The sequence below is a fragment of the Manacus candei genome, unplaced genomic scaffold, assembly GCF_025592945.1.
Source record: "Manacus candei isolate 608988 ecotype Guabito, Panama unplaced genomic scaffold, ASM2559294v1 h1tg000063l, whole genome shotgun sequence".
Taxonomy (NCBI): Eukaryota; Metazoa; Chordata; class Aves; order Passeriformes; family Pipridae; genus Manacus; species Manacus candei.
In genome coordinates, this window is record NW_026138111.1 from 4,172,612 (window position 1) to 4,194,581 (window position 21,970).

A 21,970-nucleotide genomic window follows, 5' to 3' on the forward strand; every position below is an offset into this window, starting at 1 on the left:
TTAAAAAAATAATATTAAACCAATGAATACGATTTTTATGATATTTTGATCATTCATCTTTTGATCTTTGTAAAATGCTAAAGTAATAATATGTTTTTATTGATGTGCATTCAGCTGTGTGCATGAAGCTATGCAGTTCATCTGGTCATATCCACTGATGGGGAAGAATGAATTCTTTTCTAACCAAAGGCAGCCACATTTTTACCTGAATGTTGATCTTGGATGCAGCCCCAGCATTGGCTTGCATTAGCATGCCATTGACTTTCCGGGTTCTGAACATCAACCCAATGTACCATGGCACAGAGATGGTAATGTCAAGGTCACTCCAAATGATAACGCTTTCACCACTGAAACGCTGAGGAGAAGGCATTGCTGTAAATCAAAATACGGAAGAGAAACAGTTGATATCCTTCAGGACAAAGGTTAAGAGCAAAAATGATTGTCTGTTGCAGTGATAACACAAGGTAGCTAGTCCCTCTTCCGCTGAGCTATATTTAATCTACTATGGATTAAGAGCCAGTCTAGGGGAGTTACTGTGAAGCAGTTGACAATACTGGAAATTCACAACCTTCCCTTGTTGTGGGGTAGGCATCTTGCCTGTGCTGAAAAGCAGCACCTCCACACTGCTGTGGCATTACCAAGGTGAGAGCTGTTCCTAGAAAGGTAAACTCAAGATCTCTGCTGATACAATTCTGCTGATGAGTGGGTGGACAGAGCAGGAAGTATGAAGGCAACAGTTGCCACAGATATTTTCAACATACCCTTGATTACCTTCTTCTAATTAACAGATTTAACACAGGAAAAGGCTGAGATGCAACAGGAAATATGAATTAATTACGAATACTCCAGGGCCTGATTATTTAGCTGTCCCTGCTACATAGCCCTTTCACAGCAAGAAAGCTTGTGTGGAATTGTCTAAATCATCTGACTTAAATATCTCGAGCTGACAGCTGAAGAGTTGCCCTCCTCTCTAACCTTGCAAGAACACAGCTCCTACAGGGAGACACTGATGACAGCCTTCAATGGAAAGTACTTTGCTGATGGAAAATAGGGGAACACCCACCCATTGGACTTTTAAAGTTGTTACCTTAGGTAACAGGAGCTACAGTACCATGGATTAGTTGATCCCACTGATTACAACAAACTAAGCCATGGGAGCTCTGTGCTATTTGCAGCACCTCATATGACACCTCCATCATGCATGGCACCTTGTAGAAGGATTTGCAGTCAGCCCCTGCCTGACATCCTTATTTGTGGGCATGTTGGTGATATTCATGGCAGCTTTTTGCCAGTGGAAGCAGACCTCAGAGACTGGGTACAACTCCTAGATTAGTCTCCGGCCTTTTATTTTGTCATGTGCTGAGTCCATGTAGATGGTCAGTGAGACAACAGGGCTTAACAGTCTTCCCCCTTCTGCTCCACACTACCATAATCTACTGACACTTCTGACACTTTTTTTTTGTACTAGGACAGATCATGTATATACAAATGCATGTGCACTACTATGAGATGGCAAGTCCTTAGAAAAAGGTGGAGGGATGACACCATAGCAGAAAATGGAATAAAGTTGATATGAAGGTTTATTTTTTTGAGGAATAAACCCATGCCCCAAATTCTGATATGTCTGCCTTGCTGGTGTCTCTAAAAGGAAAGGCTGGGGTGGGGACTAGAGTGAAGGGGTTGGAGGAAAAGTGCAAGTCCTTTATCTCCCTATTTGTGAGAAACAAGATGTCAGGGACTAATGGGCTATCACTAGCCAAGCCAGAAGTGAAAACTGACTTGCCCTTCTCTAAGAGGTGGTTACCCAACCACCCCACACCAGGCTAAGTGCAGGCAGCCCCAAAGGACAGTCCTTCTCCCTCCTGCTCCAGGCTGCGATCTCCCTTTTGCATTCATACTCAGTCCTTCATGAATGCCAGCGAGAGCATGTGGTGTAACAACTGCAGTGTAGCCTGCTCTTGAAAACCAGACAGCAATTCAAAGAAGTTTGTCACCAGATATAGATGTCCTCAGCTTGCTTAAAACTTGAACACAGTGCTTAAATTCTGGTCGTCTGGGTGAGGGCACAATTCATGAGCCCACCTCAATGTAAAAGTAACCAGGACAATGGTGTTGAGCAGCATTATTTCCTCCTTCTGCAAAAGTCAGCCTTCTCCTTCCTCCTCTACCCTCCTCTACCTTCACAATGACCTCAACTACCAACTTTGCTGCTGGTTTTCTAGACAGTTGCTGAGACTTTTAAGTCCATCTGCCTCTGGAGAGCAGAGCCAGGATGCAAACCTTGTGGGCTTCCCACCTGCTGGAGGCTGGGAATGCTGTTTGGAAGTGTTTTGGCTTTGCTCCTGGGAGAACTGGACCGGCATGGTAATTAGCCACCTTCCTTCTTTTCTCACCGGTGGTGACTTTCTGTACTTGCAAATACCATTCTCTTCCCACACCTCCTCCCAACTCTCTTCCCTTCCCTGGGGCCAGGGTGCACCTTCCCCTGCTGTTAAAATAGAAATCCATCTGTCAGCCTGCTCTGACCTCCCTCTTTCCCCCAGCCCTTCCTCATGCCTGGGACCACGCCTGGGACCATGGAGGGGCTGGTGGCCACATCCAGTGTACCCAGATGTGACCTAACCACCCCTGTCACCACAGAGGCGAGCACACACGCTTCCCAGCACAGCATCTCCCTGCCATCAGCGATGCAGGGATGAAAACTAATTGTGTTCTCAGGGTTTGTCACTTTGAAGTACTGCCTGTGTATCTACGTACCCTTTTAAAAGACTACTACATTTGACAGGCTATCAGAAAGACACGAGGACCATGCCCTGTGGAGACAGAGGGCCTGGGAAACCTGCTGCCAACATCCCATGGGACATCACCTGCAGTTTGGGTGTAGGACATGCGAAAGCTTATGTTTATGTGCAGACCTGTGGTGGTCAGCCCAAGGCTAGTGCAATGACATTGGCCATCCAAGAGTCAGACACAGCTGCTAGATCTTCTTCACAGCATTGCAATACCTGATATTTTAAAAGAATTAAATTACAACAAAGGTGAAACTTATTTTTTCTTAATTTTATCTCCCTTCTATATGTCAGCAGAGGGAGATGGAAGCTACTAGAAGGTGAGTTAGCAGGTCCTAGGAGGATGGTGAGGTTAAAACACCCCATCCTCACTAGTGCAAACCAGAATTTCTGAAAAGCAGGAAATCAAAAAAGGTGGATTGGTAACCTGCCAAAGTCTTTGTCGTCTGTGAGCCTGAAGCAGATCCTGCACTGCCAAAGGGATTGAAGAAATGCAGCAGCCAAACACTCCTACACAAGAATGTAAATATTCTACCTAAGACTTTTTTAAAAATAGCTGCCCAATTATAGCTAATGCTGCTATGATCATAGCTGAGTATTCAACTGAGCAACCTGAAAGCCAGGAGTATTGCATATCTGTGATTCCTCCTGATTTTAACTTCAGGCTCCTGAAATCTTTGGTCACATTCCAGAAAAATTAATTTCTTTCTTGGCTCGCAATTTTTCCATAGGGACACTCTGGCCTATAAATATCATCAAAGAAGCAAGCAGCCTGCTGCCCTCAAACTTCAGAAAAAAAAACAGAAATTGAGGCATCAGCAAGAATCTGGGGCTTGAGAGTGTCAAAGGGGACATGCAGGAATCACAGTGCTGGAGGCAGAGGTGACTGCTGGCACGAGGGAGGCAGTGCTGATGTGACTGTCATCACTTCTATTACCTGAACTTATAATGAGTTTCCAGTGATGTACACAGGGCAGTTCTGAGGTGATTTTCTAAGTCTCAAACTTTATGGTTTGGTCTTGAATTTGGGATAAGAAAATGACAAATAAAACACACGTTTGGTCAAATTCTGAATTTCCACTTGAAAACTAAGATAAAGACAGAGGGAAGGATAGTCTTTCCATGTGATAGCACTACTCCCCATTTACACCAGCACAGGTTATAGCAGAGCTGGGCCCTGGCACTCCCTCAGGATACATCAGCATGGGTTTGTACCACAGAGACCAGCTGGTCATGACAAAAACACCAGAATTTCACCAACAAAGATACTTGGGATGAGACACATGCGAAAATTAGATCTTCATACAAATCTGTGAAGCTCAGAATACTTGAGGAGCTGCTACAGAAAGCAGGTACCTCACTAGAGGCAGTAATAGCAGCTCTGGGCTCTGTATGAGGTGGAATATAGGAAGAGGTCTCCATCCTGTCAGTCCTTTTTCCTGTTCCTCACTCTACAAACCCTTATTTCCAAGACAAAAACTTAACCATGTGTCCTCTCCTCCTGAGCTGCTGCTTCTCAGGTAAGGGGAGAGCAGCTGCCAACACCTAGATCTGGCCCAGGCTGAGGCATATTGTGCTAAAGGGGTTTGCAAATTCCTGTGGTGCGTGCAGCTCAGCTGCAATTCCAGGGTCCACACTCTGCTGAGAGTAATCCAGAATATCTGGTTTGGGGTAGATACATCAAAAGAACAAAATCCTTGATCACAACACAAATTATTCTGGGCTAAGTGTCACAGGGGATAAGGGAAGCAAAGACCTACCACATCTGCATCAGGAGCCAGAATTTGGCCTTCTGTTTCTAGGAAAGCCATGCCTAGTATAAGCAGGTTTTCCTTTCTGGAACCCTCCAGGAAGACTCCAAAGGAACAGCCACATTACGGCACCAACCCCATGGGACTTCCCACAGAGATGACCCCTTGCTTCTAGGGAAGAAACTGCAAGTAGTTCACACCTTATAAAACTCACCTGCTGCTCCTTCCTTATCCTTTATTAATGAGGTTTTACACATATACGCACATTGTGTTCAATCAAAGAAAAACTCAGTAAAACTGAAAGTGCTCATACTTAGCAGAGAATGCCTTCCTGCCAAGAAAGTGGTGATTAAAACTGCACACTGATCCCTGGGTTGAGTCAAAGCTCAATAAAGTCAGCGGGATTCTTTCCACTGATTTAAAGGGGCTTAGGATCAGGCATTTTACTATAAACAAATTACTGAATACTGCCAAGTTCTTTGGAATGACTTTGCTTATGTAAGTAAATCAATGAAAGCTGCTGTTATTCATGACAGCATGTCATCTACTACGTAAGTGATCTCCAAAATTATTTCAGATAGATAACGGGTGACTTTTAGTCTCAACTGCAATCTTCTGTTACCCTTAAGCATGACAGTTTGACACACATGCTATGAGATATTAATGACAGGTAATGAAACATGCACACATGACAGTGTATGAAGAGGTCTTTGCATCCTACCTTGCTCACAGTTTTTCCCTCCGTAGCGTACGGGGCACTCACAGATGTACATGTTCCACTTGTTGATGCACGTGCCTCCGTTCTGGCACCAGTTGGTTTCACAATAGTTCCTCTGCGCTGCACAGCCTGAAATTCAGGAAAACCACTACTTTGCAAGGTTTTAACAAGAAAAAGGCTCTAAATGACTGTATTTGAGTTTTTATGTAAAGTCACAACATAAGTTTGGGTTCTTTGCTTTCTTTTTTTGAAGTCAGTGAAGTAAAATGTGGATGGCAAATTTCATGTGCGTTGATCGTATGTCAAATTCATAGAGACAAATCTATCAAAAGTGTATGCTACGACTCCCTTCTTAATGCACGATCAACAAAACATACTTCAGAACTGCAATTTAGCTCTTACACAGACCTTCAGCAGCATGGACAGAAGAGACTTGCCATTTTTGTGTGTAAGAGCCAGTTTTAGGATGATGACAACATTCTGTACACCTAACCACCAAAACTAATCCTGATCAGGGATCCAAGGCTGGAAACCAAATCAGAACCTCCAACAGGCTGCCTCATGAAGCAGGTTTCAGATTTGGGGAATTTCAGAATTTTGTTTACAGAACAAAGACAATTTATTAAAAAGTCATTAAAAGTGCTGTCTTTTTTCATGAACTAATCCCACTGGCTTTCAGAGTAAGATGACATTTGAAAGGTAGCTAAAAAAATAGAAGAAAAGTTCATTTAGCAGTAAATTCCTGGGTGAAACTCCTAGCAATGCAGAAGGTCTAAACAAGCCCAGTCCTTTCCTGTGTGCTGCCTAATCCTGGAAGTGTGCCCTGTGCCACAGGCTATTGTGTGCCTCTCTGGCACAGGCAAGGACTGCACCTTGCTCAAACAAATGAGGTCTGGATGCAGCCATGCCAGTGGCACGGTGGCAGCATAATTCCCAGCAACCGTGCCACTTGGCTGCTTTGCCCTCAGCGGTGCTAACAGGGGGACAAGCATCATTTCAGACCCCTCTGTCTCCTGCCCCTTCCTGGGGTTCCTCCCAGTGCTGGCCCCTTCAACACCCTAAGCCTGGCTACACACACAGCTGTGGCAGAGACCTTTCTTGTGTTGATTTTTGGGGTGCTAGTCGCTCATACCTGGCAGAGTGCCATTATTGGCAATGAAACTGGCCATGTCGATGGGCTTGCTGTCGATGGAGAGGTTCCTCATGCAGCCAATAAACTGCCTGTTGTGCACCGGGAAATCTTCAGGCAAGTTTGGGACACCACCAAGGAGGAGCGGACCAGTTAGGTCCAAAGATCTGAAGAAAAAAGAATTGCTCATAATTTCTTGCAAATAGTTTGGTTTGTTTTGTTCTCTATATTGCTGCTTCCATAAGCACGTTTGAGCTGTTTATTCTATCCGTGTTGCCATGCACCTCCCTCTGCTACACGAGCACTTCCAGAAACACCAACTTTTAACTTAGGAGCTGTTATATGCATAGAGAATCCAGTGACCTGTCCCTAATAGTGGCCAATATGAAGAAGAAAGTGAAAATTATGGAAAAATGTGCAGCCACAGGATGCTTGTTTCTGATCCCAGTCATGTAGGGACTGGCTTATGCTGCTCAGCACAAAGGCTGAGATGCTGTACATTTTTATATAATGACTTAATTATTATTATATAGTGCCAACCCTTTTAAAAGCCTCTGAAAATCTTAGTCTTAATTACATTTAGTGGATGCAGGTTCTACTAAATGATACCACACTGTGTGAGAAGTGTATCATCTGGTCAGTTTGAATTAATCCCAATTTTAATGGTGTGCCCTTCTTTTGGGATTAGAGCACCAATGGTCTTTCTGCTATCACTCATTACTTTATATCCCCTCTATGTTGCTTGCTGTTCATCTTCTCTTTAAACTCAAAAGTACTAATGTTTTTTGGTCTTTTCCTCTCAGGAGACCTTTTTTCACACCTAATGATTTTCAATGGCCTTTTCTGTACCTCCTTTATTTCTTTTTCAAGATAGGACTTTTAACTTAAATGATGAAAGTAATAAGCTCTTCAGCCATCTCCTTCATTAATAAAGTCTGACATTTTATTTGCCCTTCTATCTACATTTTCACACCAAGCAGATGCAATGACCTTCAGGTATTTTTTTTCTTGGTTTTGATTATTAATTTTAGAAGGAATTTGGTGTATTGACCCTTGCAGTAGCCTCCAACAAATTCCACCTCCCAAACTAAACCTCGCTACTTTTTCTTGTTAAATCATATCTGCTTTTCGAACTTACTGGTTAATTGCTTAGTGCTTGGTGGTTAATTGCATCCTGTTGACTCTCCACTGGAAGAAGAGAATGAGTGGAAAACAAAAATATAAGGAATCCTTACTTTTTTGAGCCGGTCTGAGTCCCCTGGGCTGCACAGGTGTAGTTTCCAATGAGGCTCCCGAAGCGCACAGCCACTGCTGTGTCACAGTCGTCCACAGTCACCACAGCCACTTTCTCTCCAGAAGGCCCATGGGGAATTCCTAATCGGCCAATGTTTGGCTTCAAAAAATAAATGGCACATGTCATATAGTGCTACATACACATGGGATTTAAACGCTGGTTCAGTCAGCTCGACAACATACTTCTTACTACCCCCCCAAAAGGGACAAAAGTAGACTATGTAAAGAGGACAGTAGAAGTTAAGCTATCCTATAACATTTAGGCAAGGAAAAACCCCAAAGAGGTATTTTCTCACTTCTGCATAGTAAAGTCTACTAAACTGTCTTCACTTTGCACCTCTTCCACCTCAAGTGAATGAAAACCCTAAAATGATGTAATATTAGAATGAAAACCCTAAAATGATGTAAATATTATAAGTGAGGCTAAAGGCTTAAATCAAATTTTCTCTGATGGGTGTACTCTGTCAGGACTGCCAGAAACTGAGTTCAGGCCCTTATAAAGGCTGTAGTGAGAGGTTGTCTGATGAATGGGAGGGAGCTTAGCTGAAGCCTGATTGTTCCAGCTACAGGATGGAGTGCACAAAATACCACTGCCCATTGCTGAGCTTTCTGAGAAGTTCCCAGTTTCTGGGTTACAGGAGAATAGAGACAGTGACCTGTGGAGCTGGACAATCAAAAAAATGGATAGAAATATGTTTGCTCATGCAGATGCTTTGGTCCAGGCACACAGAATGACTGCAGGTGCAGTATGGAAGATGGGAAAAAGGTGTGTTTTAGAGAGACAATAAAAACTGTGGCTTTCCCTCATCTCTGGTTTCTCCCAGGCAGCAGGAAACTCCTACCCACCCAATCACAATATGCCCTGGTGAACACAGGCCACAAAACCAGAATTATCACACTCAGCTTCACATCTTCACTGTTTCTGGCTCACTCTGCCAAGCACTTGCTGTCAGTTGTTGTTCTCCCCACTTCAGCACCTACCAACACCTGGGGAAATTCAGTGATCTCAACAGACAGGAAAGCCTATGGGACCACCAGGAATTCAATCCCAAACATCAAACTTCTGCTCTTCCACCACAAACACATTCTTCATCTCCACTAATTTTGTAACTGACAAGATGTATCCCAGCATGACTGGCAGGAGATGATATCTGCTGTGTAGAAACTCAAGAGACAGATCTGTCCAGGGAAGAAGTGCATTATGACTGTTAAAAAAGGGTGCACATATAAAAGTTGCATAGCAGCCTCGGTGAAGAACTAGTAAATTCTAGAAGAAAACCTTTTCCAAGTTCAGTGTTCATATAGAGTTAAGGAGTTCTCATCTACTACTGGTGCAGGATCTCTGAGGACATTATGGGTACAAGAGAAGCAATGAGCTGAACTCAACTGGCTTTGCTGCTGTTCCTCTGTGGGCAAACTGATACCCCACAGGTATCAGAAGTCCGCAGGATCTGACCAGACACACAGCACAACTGAAAGCCAAAACATATTTTTATGATGTGTTGATCAACAATAGTTGTAACCACATGAAAATGAAGATGTCTGGGCATCACACTGTAGTTTCCTGTATGCTCGCTTTAAAACACATATTGCTCAACTGTGTTCTGAAATTCCGTATTTGCACAGCAAGCAAGGAAGCAGTAAGGGGATAAACCACTTCTTTTTGTTTCGCTTATACACACACAAATTTGTTAAAATACTTAAAAACACTTTCATCATCTGTAAAGAGAGACAGATTTATTTTTAAGGGTAATTATCCCAATGTATAAAAACATTTTAAAAATGCGTTTCCTGGTGTCGATTCCAGTTGGAAAGTATGTTCCATTTCCTTCACCAAGAACTAATGTGATCACATAGTTTGGCAGTTATTCAGTAAAAGGTTTTGACCTCTCTTGAGTGATATTAAAGCTGATTTTATTTTTTCCGATACTCCCTGGACTTTGCCACTGCCTAGCTTGGAAAGACAGGAAGCATATGTATTTGCAGTGCTGAAAATGTTATTGTATGCAATGATGGCAATGTTAGTGAGCAGCTTTTCAAAGTAAATGAAAAAACACATAGAAAATTAACCAACCGACAGGCAGACAGACCTTCCCTTCCAAAATTAAAATGTTTACATTCTGGGTGCTACTTCTATTCATTCGAAGGAATGATTCGATTAACATTTATGTTCTTGTGCTTCACTGAAATAATCTATTGTTTCTTACATGGGAGCCTTGACAAAGGCGGGGTATTTATTCTCGCAGCAGGGGGGATCTGCCCAATGTTAATCACGATTGCAACCTGATGAGACTCAGCAGTTTGCAGCTGCTCCTTCACAGTCACTAGCTGCAGTGGAAAATTGATTTTTTTTTTCTACTTTAACATAGAAACTGCAAAGTGTTTCTCTAGATGTTGACTGTTCATTGCAGTGCAGATCTCTTCAGCTCTGATGACCACACAGAATCATAAGGTGATGAAGAAGAAAGGGAATATTTCAGTGAACAAAAAGAAATGTATTGGTAGTTCAGGCCATACTTAGTTCAAACACATACCAATTTTCTGACCACATTAAAGGCTCATTTGATGGAACAGGCTTTTTACCAAAATGGAAGAATATGTTGGGAAAAGAAAGAGATATTTTCTGAGTCATTTAATGGGACAAGGACTCAAAATATGTGGCAAGTACTACACTACTCGTCTTCTCAACAGCTAGCATAGGGAATACTTTATAACTGAAATAACGTGAAATAAATAAAAGAGTGGAACAGAGGAAGCCTAAGTTAGGAGCTCCTTCAGAATTGAACCATTAAATAGATTTTCTTCATTTAATATTTTGATTAATACTAAATATAGGTTGCTGGTGATGTAAAGAATATTTAGAGCATTATGCATTAAAAAAAGAATGATTTTGAACAGGTGCATGCAAGAAAGAGAATTAATCCCACAACATGAAACTTGGGATCTAATGTAAAGAATTCCTCTTGCAGACTCAGAGACAATCAGCACTAAATGGTGAAAAATAAGAAAAAAACCCCTACTAGTTGATTACAAAACAATTAGGGATCATGGTGAGATTAAAATGCAACACTGGGTTGTTGTAGAGATGTATATTAGGGAAATTTCATGACACTGAGTAGGATAGAATATTGTGGGCAATTCTGAATTCATTTATTAAAAATACCTTCCAACTACGCCAAGTGCACAGAATAGCAGCCAGAGCAATGCAAAGCTTACCCTACCAAACAGGCAAAAAGGACTTGGCGTGTTTAGTGTAGTAAAGTAAAGGCTGAGTAAGGGGTTTGGATATGAGAAGATGCTATCACTACAATGGACACAGTAAAAGAACAAAGGGATATGAGATGCCCATGAGTAACGTAGGCTGGAAATCACCAGGTGATGCTCATCCATAGGAGGAATCATCTTTGGGAGAGTAGCAGGGATGAAAATTATAAAAAATAACTTAATTTGTTTATGATTATAGAAGCTGGTATCAGCAGAGGACTGGTTTATGTTTGAAAAAAAATAAGTAACAGCAAGCACTACTTGGAAAATGCACAAGAAAGTGAATTACCACTAAGTGTCAGCACACAGATTTACATTTCAGGCATGATCTTTGCCTTGATGAAGTCCTATTGGAGCAAGATTGATCCCTAACAGTAGGAACAGCTAATACTAACCAGCATTAGTTCACACTATTATTTTCTGGAAATATGTTCAAGGAGTTAAAAGCCAGACTTTCATCTGGGTACTTAGCAGTCCTTTCTGCCTGTCAGACTCATCTCCTGAAACACCACGCTAGACGAAAGGCAAGTTTCATTAGCTGTGCCAATTCTGCACTCATGAGTAAATGTGCAATGTGGTGTACAGGAATTTACCAGCATGACCCCCATTAATGGTAATGCAAGTCATGTAACTGAGTTCCTGCTCATGGGGCTGAAAATTTATCTTTTGCTACCTAACGCTAAAGGCTGCCTTTTCAGTTAGTGCTTGTTCAGAAAGAGGTTGGGATTCAAACTTCAAAGACCACATGCTGTAAAATTGAGTAGCAAGATGAGGTACCAAGCAGTGCCAGAGGGAGAACTTGGTCTCCCTTAAACAAACTATGAAAGAAGTAGATTATTCCTGGACTCAAAAGAAAAGGAATAAAAAGCAGCCCTGAGTGTTGCATTGTTTTATCACCATTAGGTAGTGACTCCTCAAACATTCTGTGCACCCCATATTGAAATTCATTTTGTTTGTTATACCAACTCTTGTGTTTTCTTGTTATAATCACATACAGTCCCTTGGAGAAGAGAAAGAAGCAGCCCTGTCTCAGGATCAACGTGTGAGAGCAGAAGCCACCTACTTTTTTCTCTATCTGTAAAACAAGATGAAGCACAATTATGTTCCTGAAATTACGGCAATTAGTACCTAAAATTGCCAAAAAAGTACCTAAAAAGGCAAATCTTACCTTTGCCTCACTGAACTTTCATGAAGGAGATTAGTGGTTCTAATCTATGAGTGACAATCTCCAATTTCATGTCTAACCCACGACATTCATCCTTGCCCAGACAGAGTCACAGGCAGACTGCACCTACAGGAATGACAGTCTTCCAGGCTGTCTTTTGAAAAGTGCAGGTCCCATTCTGACCATAGTGGAGATAACAGTGAGACTCATCTGCTGTCCTCAGCAGTGACGTGGAGGAGTGACCTCCTCAAGCTATAAAGGGACATGGAAGTCCCTTTGGCCACCTGTGGTGACTTTCTCAGGCTGCAGTGAGAGAATGCCACTGTGGAGTTATTTCACCAGCAATGCCAAATCTGATTTTCATGAAAACCAAGTACAGAGCAATGTTTGGACTTCTCGCCACAACTTCAGCAAGGAACACATGTAGATTTTCTCAGGCGCCTGAAAAACCCTGAGAAGCTTAATCTGTGAACTTGTGTTTTATAAATGAAGACCAGATAAAGGAGAGAAGGTCATCAAAACACATCTGTTTATAGTTTGCAAATCTACTACAAAAATCCACTCCCATTCCACTTAAGACATCGGACATGGATATTCTCATGTATCTCAGTTTCATGTGGATTCTCTATTATGTTAAAGTAAATATTTAAACTGTGAGAGCCTACACAGTTACTTATTAAAGACACAGATGGTCTAATAATGCACTGTGAATGGACAGACGTATAGATTAACGGACAATGGAAAGTTTGTCTTAAATACTTAACTGTTTTACATTATATATTCTATTGTTTCCAAAAGTCAGGATGCAAAATTGTTGGAGAGGTTTAAGCAAATAGTCCAATCTTTGGTAGACTTATTTTGAATTAAACCAGACTAGATACTGTACATGTAATAGTAATACTCCAAAATGCAAATGTTTATTTAGTCAATCAGCAGCAGTGCTGACACTCAGATTCCTGCATCTCACCCTTCTATCAGTTAATCTGCAAGATAATAGTCTTTTCCAAAAGTCTCACAAACTTTTCTTCTACCAGAACGCTTTTTTCCAACTTCCATTCATAGATAAAAAATTGCCACTTGACTTTTCTCACAGATAGAAAGAGGGAGAGTGGTTTTGGTTGGCCATGGGAGAGAGCGTTCCAACATCATGGATATTTCCTGAACTCAGACTGAATTGAAAGCTGTGCTCTCCAGCCCAGATCTCGGCTAGGAGGTCTTCCGCCTGCTTTAGTCACCCCATTAAGTCTTTTGAAGGAGCTGAGGAGACGATTCAGCAGCAGACTGTAAGTATGGCCAAGACCTAGAGAACACAAACTGGGAACGCTTGCAGATGAGACACAACCTACCTCGTTATGCTTGGCACGAGGAGACCCGGTTTTGGGGGACAGACAGGATGCTGAAGAGAGTAAATAATGCATTTGCTTAGCTCAGCAAATACATTAAAAATCTATCCATTCTAGAAAGTTAGTGTTTTAGCAAAATGCTTTGCATGGCATAGCTTAATATGCAGAGCTTGGCTTATTTGTCTTTTTAATAAGTGCAAATGTGTAAGAAGAAAAGCAATCCTGAAGCCAGTGCCAGCCTTTCACTGATTCCAAGAGTTTACTTACCAGACAATAAGTTACCCTTCTGTTTTTGTTAATCAGTAGCTAATGATTTATTGGCTGTTTGGAGTGGTTAAAGGTTAAAAAGAATCTGTTTCCTAGTTATTTTTTTAATACCAAAAAAGCTCTCCTCTGCATTGTTAACGTGCCGGTTCCAGAACCGACCACCCCCAAAAGTGCTGGGTGGAAAATGCCTCATAATCATACCCTATGGGGCTCTTCGTTTTCTAATGCTTCCAGCTACAGTAATAATGGGAAAAAATGGAGCAACTGGCATCGGGTCCCGCTGGAGGCTGTTGCCGGGGCTCCGTCCGCCGCCGGGGTCCCCCCTGCCCGGTTCCCCGGCGCTCATTAGGCAGCCCGCCAGCCGCCCCGGCTCCTTCGTTAACCCGCCGGCCCCTGCCCTGCGATCTGACGCGGCGAAGGGAGAAACCCCCTCCGATTCCCAGGCGATGCTGTGCTGCTTCAGTGGTCAAAAAGCTCATTAAGGGCCCACGGCGGCGGCGGTCTCCCCGGGCAAGCTGCCTGAGCCCGGCCCCCCCGCAAGGGAAATAAATAAATAAACAGGAAAAAAAATAAACAGGGAAAGCACCGTGCTTGCAATCCCGGGGGAGAGACCAGGAAATGCCGGAGAAGCTTAGAGTGGACTTGCAGACCACTCTGATCAATCGGGAAACTGCAAATTACGCCAGATTAGACGAACCACTAATGTTAATCCTTGTTTTTTAGAGTTTTCTCCTACAGATTGCCAAAGCACCTTTAAAATAGGCGGTGTGAAGAACAGCGAATCTTTTACACATGCCGATCAGTCACCAGGGAAAGGCAGGACAAATCATTTCACATAAACCCCTTTACTTCTTTGATGCTTGTATCCCCTTTATTCACTGAATATTTTAATGGCATTTCTTTATACAAACTTGGCTCAAGTCTGTACAGAAACATGAGAACCTGTGACAGTGAAAAGGAAAACCAAAAAGAAAGCTTCCCATCAGTGAATCAAAAATGCAAATCCTGAAAAGCCACCAGACCAGTTCCTTTTCCTAGAGAAACGCCCTGCAACACCAATCGTCAGGATCCGGGCTGGGCCACAAAGTCAAGCGAGTTTTACTGGCCTCATTTGTTATCTCCTTCAGGCCTGCATCCAGAGGCTAAACTTTGATATTCAAAGCAGGAGGTTTTAGGCACAGCTATGAGATCTGGCACCAGTGAATGGCACTGGCCTGAATTGCTGCTGCTTGTTCAGTGCTAGGGCACAGATGGGGAGCAGTCCTCCTGTCCCAACATGTGGTCAATGGCAGCGAGGCTGTGAAAAGCCACTGTCACACAGACACAGTGTCCAGATGTGCTCCTTGCCTCCACACTGTGACCAGTATCTACACAAACATCATCCAACTACTACAAGGGGTATATTCTACGATTTGACTACTTATGTCAAGGGCTGCTGTAGTGCTGATGGGAAGAAAGAGTTTTCCCTGTCTGCAAATTGAAATTTTATCCTCAAATGTGTATTCCCAGATGCTTCTCAGCTCTTTGATGTTGAATCAGTGACACAACAAGGACCTGTTTTGCCTGTAAAGAGACCATGCCCACTCCTCAAGACAACATTCAGCTTTCCCTGTGGGAGACACCACTAACCATGGTTAGGGTGCCCTGGTCCACGTTCTGCAGTCCTCTACTCCCTTCTGATCTGCCCCTGATCTGTCAGGGGTGCCTTCCCCCTTACCTCTCCTGCCCTGTGAACCCTTTTTCAGTTTATTTTGCTGCTTCCCCCCCCTTCCACCAACAAGGATGTTCTTCCAGCATCCTTGGAGAACTGGGAAATAAGAGCATGAGAAGGATACTGGAAGAATATCCTTGTTCTCCTTCACATGCTGCCCTCTCCCACTTCAGCAAACCCTTCTCTCTTTGCCATTTGTCCCTATCTACCTTCCAAAGTACCCTTCTCAAATATTTTTGGCTTTATATAAATCTTGTACATTTTGCAAAATAATTTTGCATCCAGGATGTGAGTGTTGTTGCTCTCAGAGTCCAAGAAATACCTAGATATAGCACACCTTGACACTTATGCACAGCAACTAACTCCTTCCTGGACACATCCCTGGTGACAGATTGCCAAGCAAACTGCTGCTTAATGTGGATAATGGAGTCACATTTCAGTCTATAAAATCAAGGAATCCTACACTTTTCCATGGGCTCTCCCCTGACTCCGTGGCTGGATCTATGCAAGGGTCTCCTGGTACACAGAGCCTTGCATGACCAGGTGATTGCAAAGTGCTGCTTCCTCTCGCTGCACAGACAGATGCATAATACCTGAAAAGTTACTGGAAATCAGCAAGCTACTGTAGATTTACTGCATGATTAAATGGAGATAAGAGTGCACTTCAAAGAACTTGCGCCAAATACCTGAGGTGCCATTTCAATGACTCCACTGGCTTTGCAGAAGCCCTTGCCAGGCTGGGCTACACAGTGTAGCCTTCAAGCACTGTCCTCATGGCCTTAAGGTGAGTCAAGGGTCACTCAGAGTCTGCCAAATCTCATGGAGGTCCCTTGCACCTCCTCAGCCTTCAGAAAGAGCTGAAAATCACCATTTTGGGAGATGCCATTACATCTGCAGATTTTTGCAGTGCAGAGGTGTCAGATGGCTTGAGCAAACATGGGCTCAAGGAGCACCACTGGGTGCCAGGTTCCCCAGGGTGACCTGAGAGCCCCACACCAGGAAGAAAGCCACACAGCTGACACTCAGTTCAGGTGTGGGGTGGGCACAGATGTAGAGTGGCAGTAATTGCTGTAAATAGGTATACAAGTTAAGCCTTTTAAAACCCAGGAGTGAGAGGAGTAAGTACTGAGCCGCCTTGCCAAAGATGAGGCTTCCAAAAGAGTAGGGGCTCAGGCTGGTTTTGACAAGACATGGTCCCTACTGTCACTGGCAGAGTGAAAACCCTGTGGGTGGTTTCTGAAAAGTTACTGTTCGTGTTTGCATATAAAATCACCACCACAACGACTAGTGTTTTCAGGTGGTGTTTGCAAACTCTGTGAGAACAACACTTCCAAAAGCGGGCGGGGGAGAGAAAGAGCCAGGCACTGGGTACGAGCTTGCCCTCTCTTCCCCAGTCGCCTGAGAGATTTCTCAAAGCTGTCACTGAGAGCTGAGCTACTCAGGCCTGGGGAGCAGGTCACACTTTACATCTCAATGACCTCCAAATGACTTTCACTGCTTTACACTTTAATTTCCCGAGACACAGATTTAGAGTCGAGTTATTTGTTATTTCGTGTCAAGACAATGGAATGTCGCTCCACAGCCAAATCCTGATTTCCTTTCCCAGATATCAATCACTTTGCACTTACCCTGTACCAGGGAAAAAAAATAACGAAACAAAAAACAACAAAACCAATTATTACTAATTGAAATCCACATGAATAAATATCGGTAGAATTGCAGGGAGGGGCTTTTAAAGTCCAGGCTCACGTGTGCCTGTTCTGCAAGGGCAGATCAGCTGCCCACCTCCCACCCCCTTACACCCGCTAACACCTGCAAGGGCTCTGCAACCACATTCAAGACCAAGAAAAAGTAAATATTAGCCAGGCAGTCCTTCAGTGCTTTTCAGGAGATGTTAGGAATGTAAATGGTCATCACAGGCCAGACCAAAGTCCCACTGAGGGAGTGGTATATGCCATGGAAGAGTCTACAAACAGGGAAAATGTGCAGCAACATTTCTTTCTCCTGCTCTAAGCTCTAGGCTTCCCAACTTCAATATTACAGGTGGGAGTTTGAGGTGAGCAGGATTCTGCCACATTTTCAGGATGGGACTCAAGTTCTCATCTAATCAGTCTTTTGCTTTATATAACCACAGAACATCACCTAGTGAGTCCTGCTTAATAACATGACTTGCATCCAAGCAAAAATTTTCCTTTAGAAAGGGAAATACTGACTTGATTTAAAGATTTCAAGGAACAGTGAGACTATCAGAACTGTGGGCATATTATCATGAAGATGATACACCTTCACTATTAATGATATTGCATATTATATATATGATGAATATATAGGATGAATTTGACCTCAGCAAGGATGTGAGTCTCTGAATCATCAGCCAGAAAGCCAGGAAATTACTCATAAACTGAACTATTTTTTCTGAGATTACCTTTTCTCATGGCATTTTAAAAATTGAGTTCTGAACATGTGGGAAATTACATCTTTTGTATTCAGACACAAGGAACATATTTTATGTGTTTGACTAGAAAAACATTTTGAACTTTAAATGTAAAATGCTCATATGCAATGAAAAATATAATTTCTTTCCTTTGCTCTAGCTGCTTGTAATTTTAATTGCTAGGTTTTTTTAATGGCCATGCCCACTAGCACCAAAAATACATAGTATAGATAAGTAATACAAATGCATAGCTACAAATTCCCCATACCCTCATCTTGCACATGTGCCTCCAGCACTACCTACCACATGCTTGACCAGTATACAAGCCTGCTCACCAAAAAAGCACAATACTCTGCTGATACAGTAATTTCTGTTCTTGTAAGAAAGTTATGAAAAAACTACCATAACCTCCTTCTGGCTAACCATCTTGGTAATCCAAGTCAAAATTCAGTCAAAATTCCTTGACATTTTGAGTTGAAAAGTAAATTAAACATGCCTGTCTCTCAGGATGTTACTTAAAATTTTGGTTGTGGCTAACAAAGGAAGTGACTTTTTCCCTTGAATTGCTTTCCTTCCTTGTATAACTGAGGAGACCCTGGTAACTTTCTTTGTGAAGAAGAGGTCCTGCACTTACACAGGTAAGTATAGCTAAGTCCTCAAAACTAGACCTAATGAACTGGCTGTGGTTATGCTCCCTGTGTTTCTGGTGTCCTGCAACCTTTCCTTATGCTTAAGCTATGGCAGAACTTTTGATCTCATGAAACTGCCGTAGAAGGAAAGGCATCCAGCACAAATTGACAATGTGGTGAAGTCTACCATCCGTGCTCTGTTGGAAGTTAGCACTATCCACAACCTCCTCCTTGCTGTAACACCACTGGCCTCTAGACCCTTGCAGTACATTCCACTATTAAATATTAAATATTCACCATGAAATAGGTGATACAGAAATTATAAAATTTGAAGAAATATTGCTAAATCTTAAGTAAGAATATGTGGTTTGTTTTAAGAGGAAGCACTAAATTGTAACATGCTTTCTGCCTTACGCATTTGAGAGAGCCTTTAAAAGCTATATTGGCATTTTTTAGAAATATTATGAATTTAGGTTTGGAAATGCCACAAAATTCTATTTCTTCCTGGAAAAATATGCTCAGAGAAGTAGGTTGCTCCTAATTGAACGACGTCTCCAGTATTTCCAGTACCTCCCTACCCCCAGTGTTTGTTTGACAGTTGCAATTACCCTTCTGCGTTTTTCTTTATCACACAATGCCAAGCAATGCTGGAGCAGGTCTGTGTTGATCACAGATGCTGTAAACACAGCAAGTCAATCTGAGCCAGCAAAATCCAAACTCTGGCAGGGCCCACATCTGATCAACAGTGGCATTACCATAATCTTCAACAAGTGCATTGTTTATTTAGAAAATCTCCCTCAATCCCTTAACAAATTAGTCTGGAAGCCACCATGAGGATTAACTTCATAAATTCTCCCTGAGATCACAATTACATCTGCTCAGATGTCACCAGTGATAGACATTTGCACAAGTCATACCCAGCCTTTATTACTAATTGCATTTCCAGTTATTTGACTTCTCTTGGGGTCTGTCTTTTCCAACCAAGTTACAAAACTCAATACTCAGCTGGGGCAACCCTGCTCTGGTGTGAGAGGTGCTCCCCAGAAAAAGGGGTAATACCTAATACCCATCTAAGAATTTAATTGCCAACCACTTTTCTTGACTGTTCAGATTAAGAAGTAAACGATACTAGGTGGTGTCCTGGATACATGAGGGCAGTGTCTTTCACCCCGTGTCCAATGACTAGAAGTTATGCCTAGCTGGTGGCAGCTATGTGGCGCTTCTCCAAGGAACTGGCAATCCCTATTCAGCTACAGGCATGTGCCTGCCTCATAAGTCACCCACAGCACTGGCAGCTTCCTTGGCAGGCTCAGCAGGGAGACCAAGAGCTGAGCAAACAAGGCGTTTGTACTGGAATGGGAACTTTCCACTTGAGGGGCAGCACAGGGATCCCTATAGGGTGGTACAGGGAAGCCTGTGCTGAGCCCACTGCATGATGCTCCTGTTTGCCTGTTGGTCCTGGGGGAACAGGGTGATGAGAACCCAGAACTTCTAACAAGAATTAGTTCCTTTTATAGGAAAGAAAGCAATTACCAGTGTCACGCATGTCTTTTGGCACAGTTGTCACAGTCTGAGTTTCACTACAACGTTGATATCTGCCTTTTTTTCCAAGGCCAAGTGGTAAAATCAATTGTCAGTCCTGAATACAGAATATATTTCCATAATAGATGAACTTGCCATCATCAGAGAGGGTCTGTGTTTTCAGAAGGAAATGAGATAACGTATCTGTCAGCTCCATAGGCACCTGGTACAGGGGCACGTGTGCTGTAGCCAGCAGGGTTTGTGCTTGTCTCTGCAGCAGACCGTCAGAGGTTGCTGTGCTCATCCCACCCTATTCAAAACAAAGTGCTACATTAACCTCTCCAACACTGACCAGCACCACTCCCACTGCCGGCGACTGCCTGTGCCATTTGTGCTTGTGCCCTTGGATTGAAGCCACCAAGCTTCCAGTTGCACACAATTGCACCAGTTCACCCTAATTTTTTAGGGGTATCTGTCACTACCCCAGTGACTCGTGGCCATATAAAATATGGTCCCAGCTGGGTCTTGGGTGGGAGAACAGGAGTGGATCTGAGTTTTTAAAAGGGAAGTTTTGTGTATGCCTCCTCAAGTCTTTCAGTCATGCTCTGGCTCTGGTCACCGTAAGGCAGTTGTGTGACACAAGCTCCCAGAATCAAAACAGAGGCTCTGGTAAAACAAAGGCAGTGACGAATGTTAGAATTTGCTATAAACATAATCTTAAAGGTAATTCTGCTAATGAGCGGCAGTCATAATGCACGTAAGAGTATGAGAAAATGCAGAGATTGTACAAGACTGAACCCAAGAGCTTATGCCTGCTATGCAGTCAGCTGAGGCAGGTGCTCATATGAACCAGGCATGCTCCAGCAGGACACGACACATCTAAGGTGAATTTGTGCCACCCTTGTTGCAGTGTACTGCCCCTCTACACCTGCTGGTGGGCCCTGCTGGCTGCTGCACACTCCTAGTTCCTGCTTCCTGAGGCTGCTGCTTCCATGCTCACATCTCCCTTGGGAGCTCAATGGGTTCATCGGGCTGTCTGTTAAGTTTGTACATTTATCCACCCTTTTCCTTTTGCTACATCAGAAGCTGCCATTGGACTAGGGATCTGGAAGGTGTCTGTGCAAAAAAGTCAAGCAAAGAAACTGGCTGATTTTTCTTCCTAATTTAGAAAATGGGGGGATGCTCCTCCTCCCTGATCCCAAAATACAAACACTCAACAAACTCAAAATCCAACAACCTTCCATTTACATATCCAAGCTTGTCAGGAAAACATTGCATTTTTTATCTCGAGGTCTTTTCTCCTGCCCATTGTAGACAGTCTGTATCCTGAAGCTGCTGAACAACAGGCCTATTGCAAAGTGCTTATTTCTTGCTTAGTGTTATGGTTTAACCCCAGCAAGCAGCTAAGCCTGGAGAACAGACAGTTGCTTGCTCACTTTCCCCACAACAGGATGGGAGACAGAATCGGAAGGGTAAAAGTGAGAAAACTTGTGGGTTGAGATAAAGACAATTTAACAGGTAAAAGCTGTGCACACAGGAAAGCAGAGTTCCATCATGAGTAACACTGACTTGGGAAGACAAATGCCACCACTGTGAACACCCACCCCTTCCCTCTTCTTCCCTTCTGTCATGGGATACCCCTGTGGTCAGCTGGAGTCAGCTGCGTCCCCTCCCAACTCCTTGTGCACCTCCAGCCTCCATCAGGTGGGGCAGCCTGAGGAGCAGAAAAGGCGAGGTAGTGCAAGCACTTCTCAGCAGTAATGAAAACATCGCTGTCTTATCAACACTACTTTCAGCACAAATCCAAAACATAGCCCATATTAGCTCCTGTGAAGAAAGTCCACTCTACCCCAGCCAAAACCAGTACACTTGGGCATGACAAAAATTGCACATGGAGATGAAGAGTGTGCATGGAGTTCAGAACAGACCTGCAGATGTTTTTTGTTTTATTTTAAC

General features: G+C 43.1%; 2 protein-coding genes across 6 annotated transcripts in view; one reads left to right on the forward strand and one right to left on the reverse strand.

Moving 5' to 3' along the window:
• The window catches only part of TRMU (tRNA mitochondrial 2-thiouridylase), a 376,674-nt gene that overhangs the window by 62,672 nt on the left and 292,032 nt on the right, over nt 1-21,970 (forward strand). The gene's annotated exons all lie outside the window — the stretch shown is intronic.
• The window catches only part of CELSR1 (cadherin EGF LAG seven-pass G-type receptor 1), a 169,153-nt gene that overhangs the window by 42,154 nt on the left and 105,029 nt on the right, over nt 1-21,970 (reverse strand). For all 5 annotated transcript variants that reach the window (XM_051805168.1, XM_051805172.1, XM_051805169.1 and 2 more), the window contains exons 6-9: nt 7,623-7,780; nt 6,391-6,554; nt 5,262-5,387; nt 206-372 (exon numbers count right to left, since the gene is read on the reverse strand). In XM_051805168.1, coding sequence (XP_051661128.1) covers nt 206-372; nt 5,262-5,387; nt 6,391-6,554; nt 7,623-7,780 — 615 coding nt within the window. The remainder of the gene's footprint in view (nt 1-205; nt 373-5,261; nt 5,388-6,390; nt 6,555-7,622; nt 7,781-21,970) is intronic.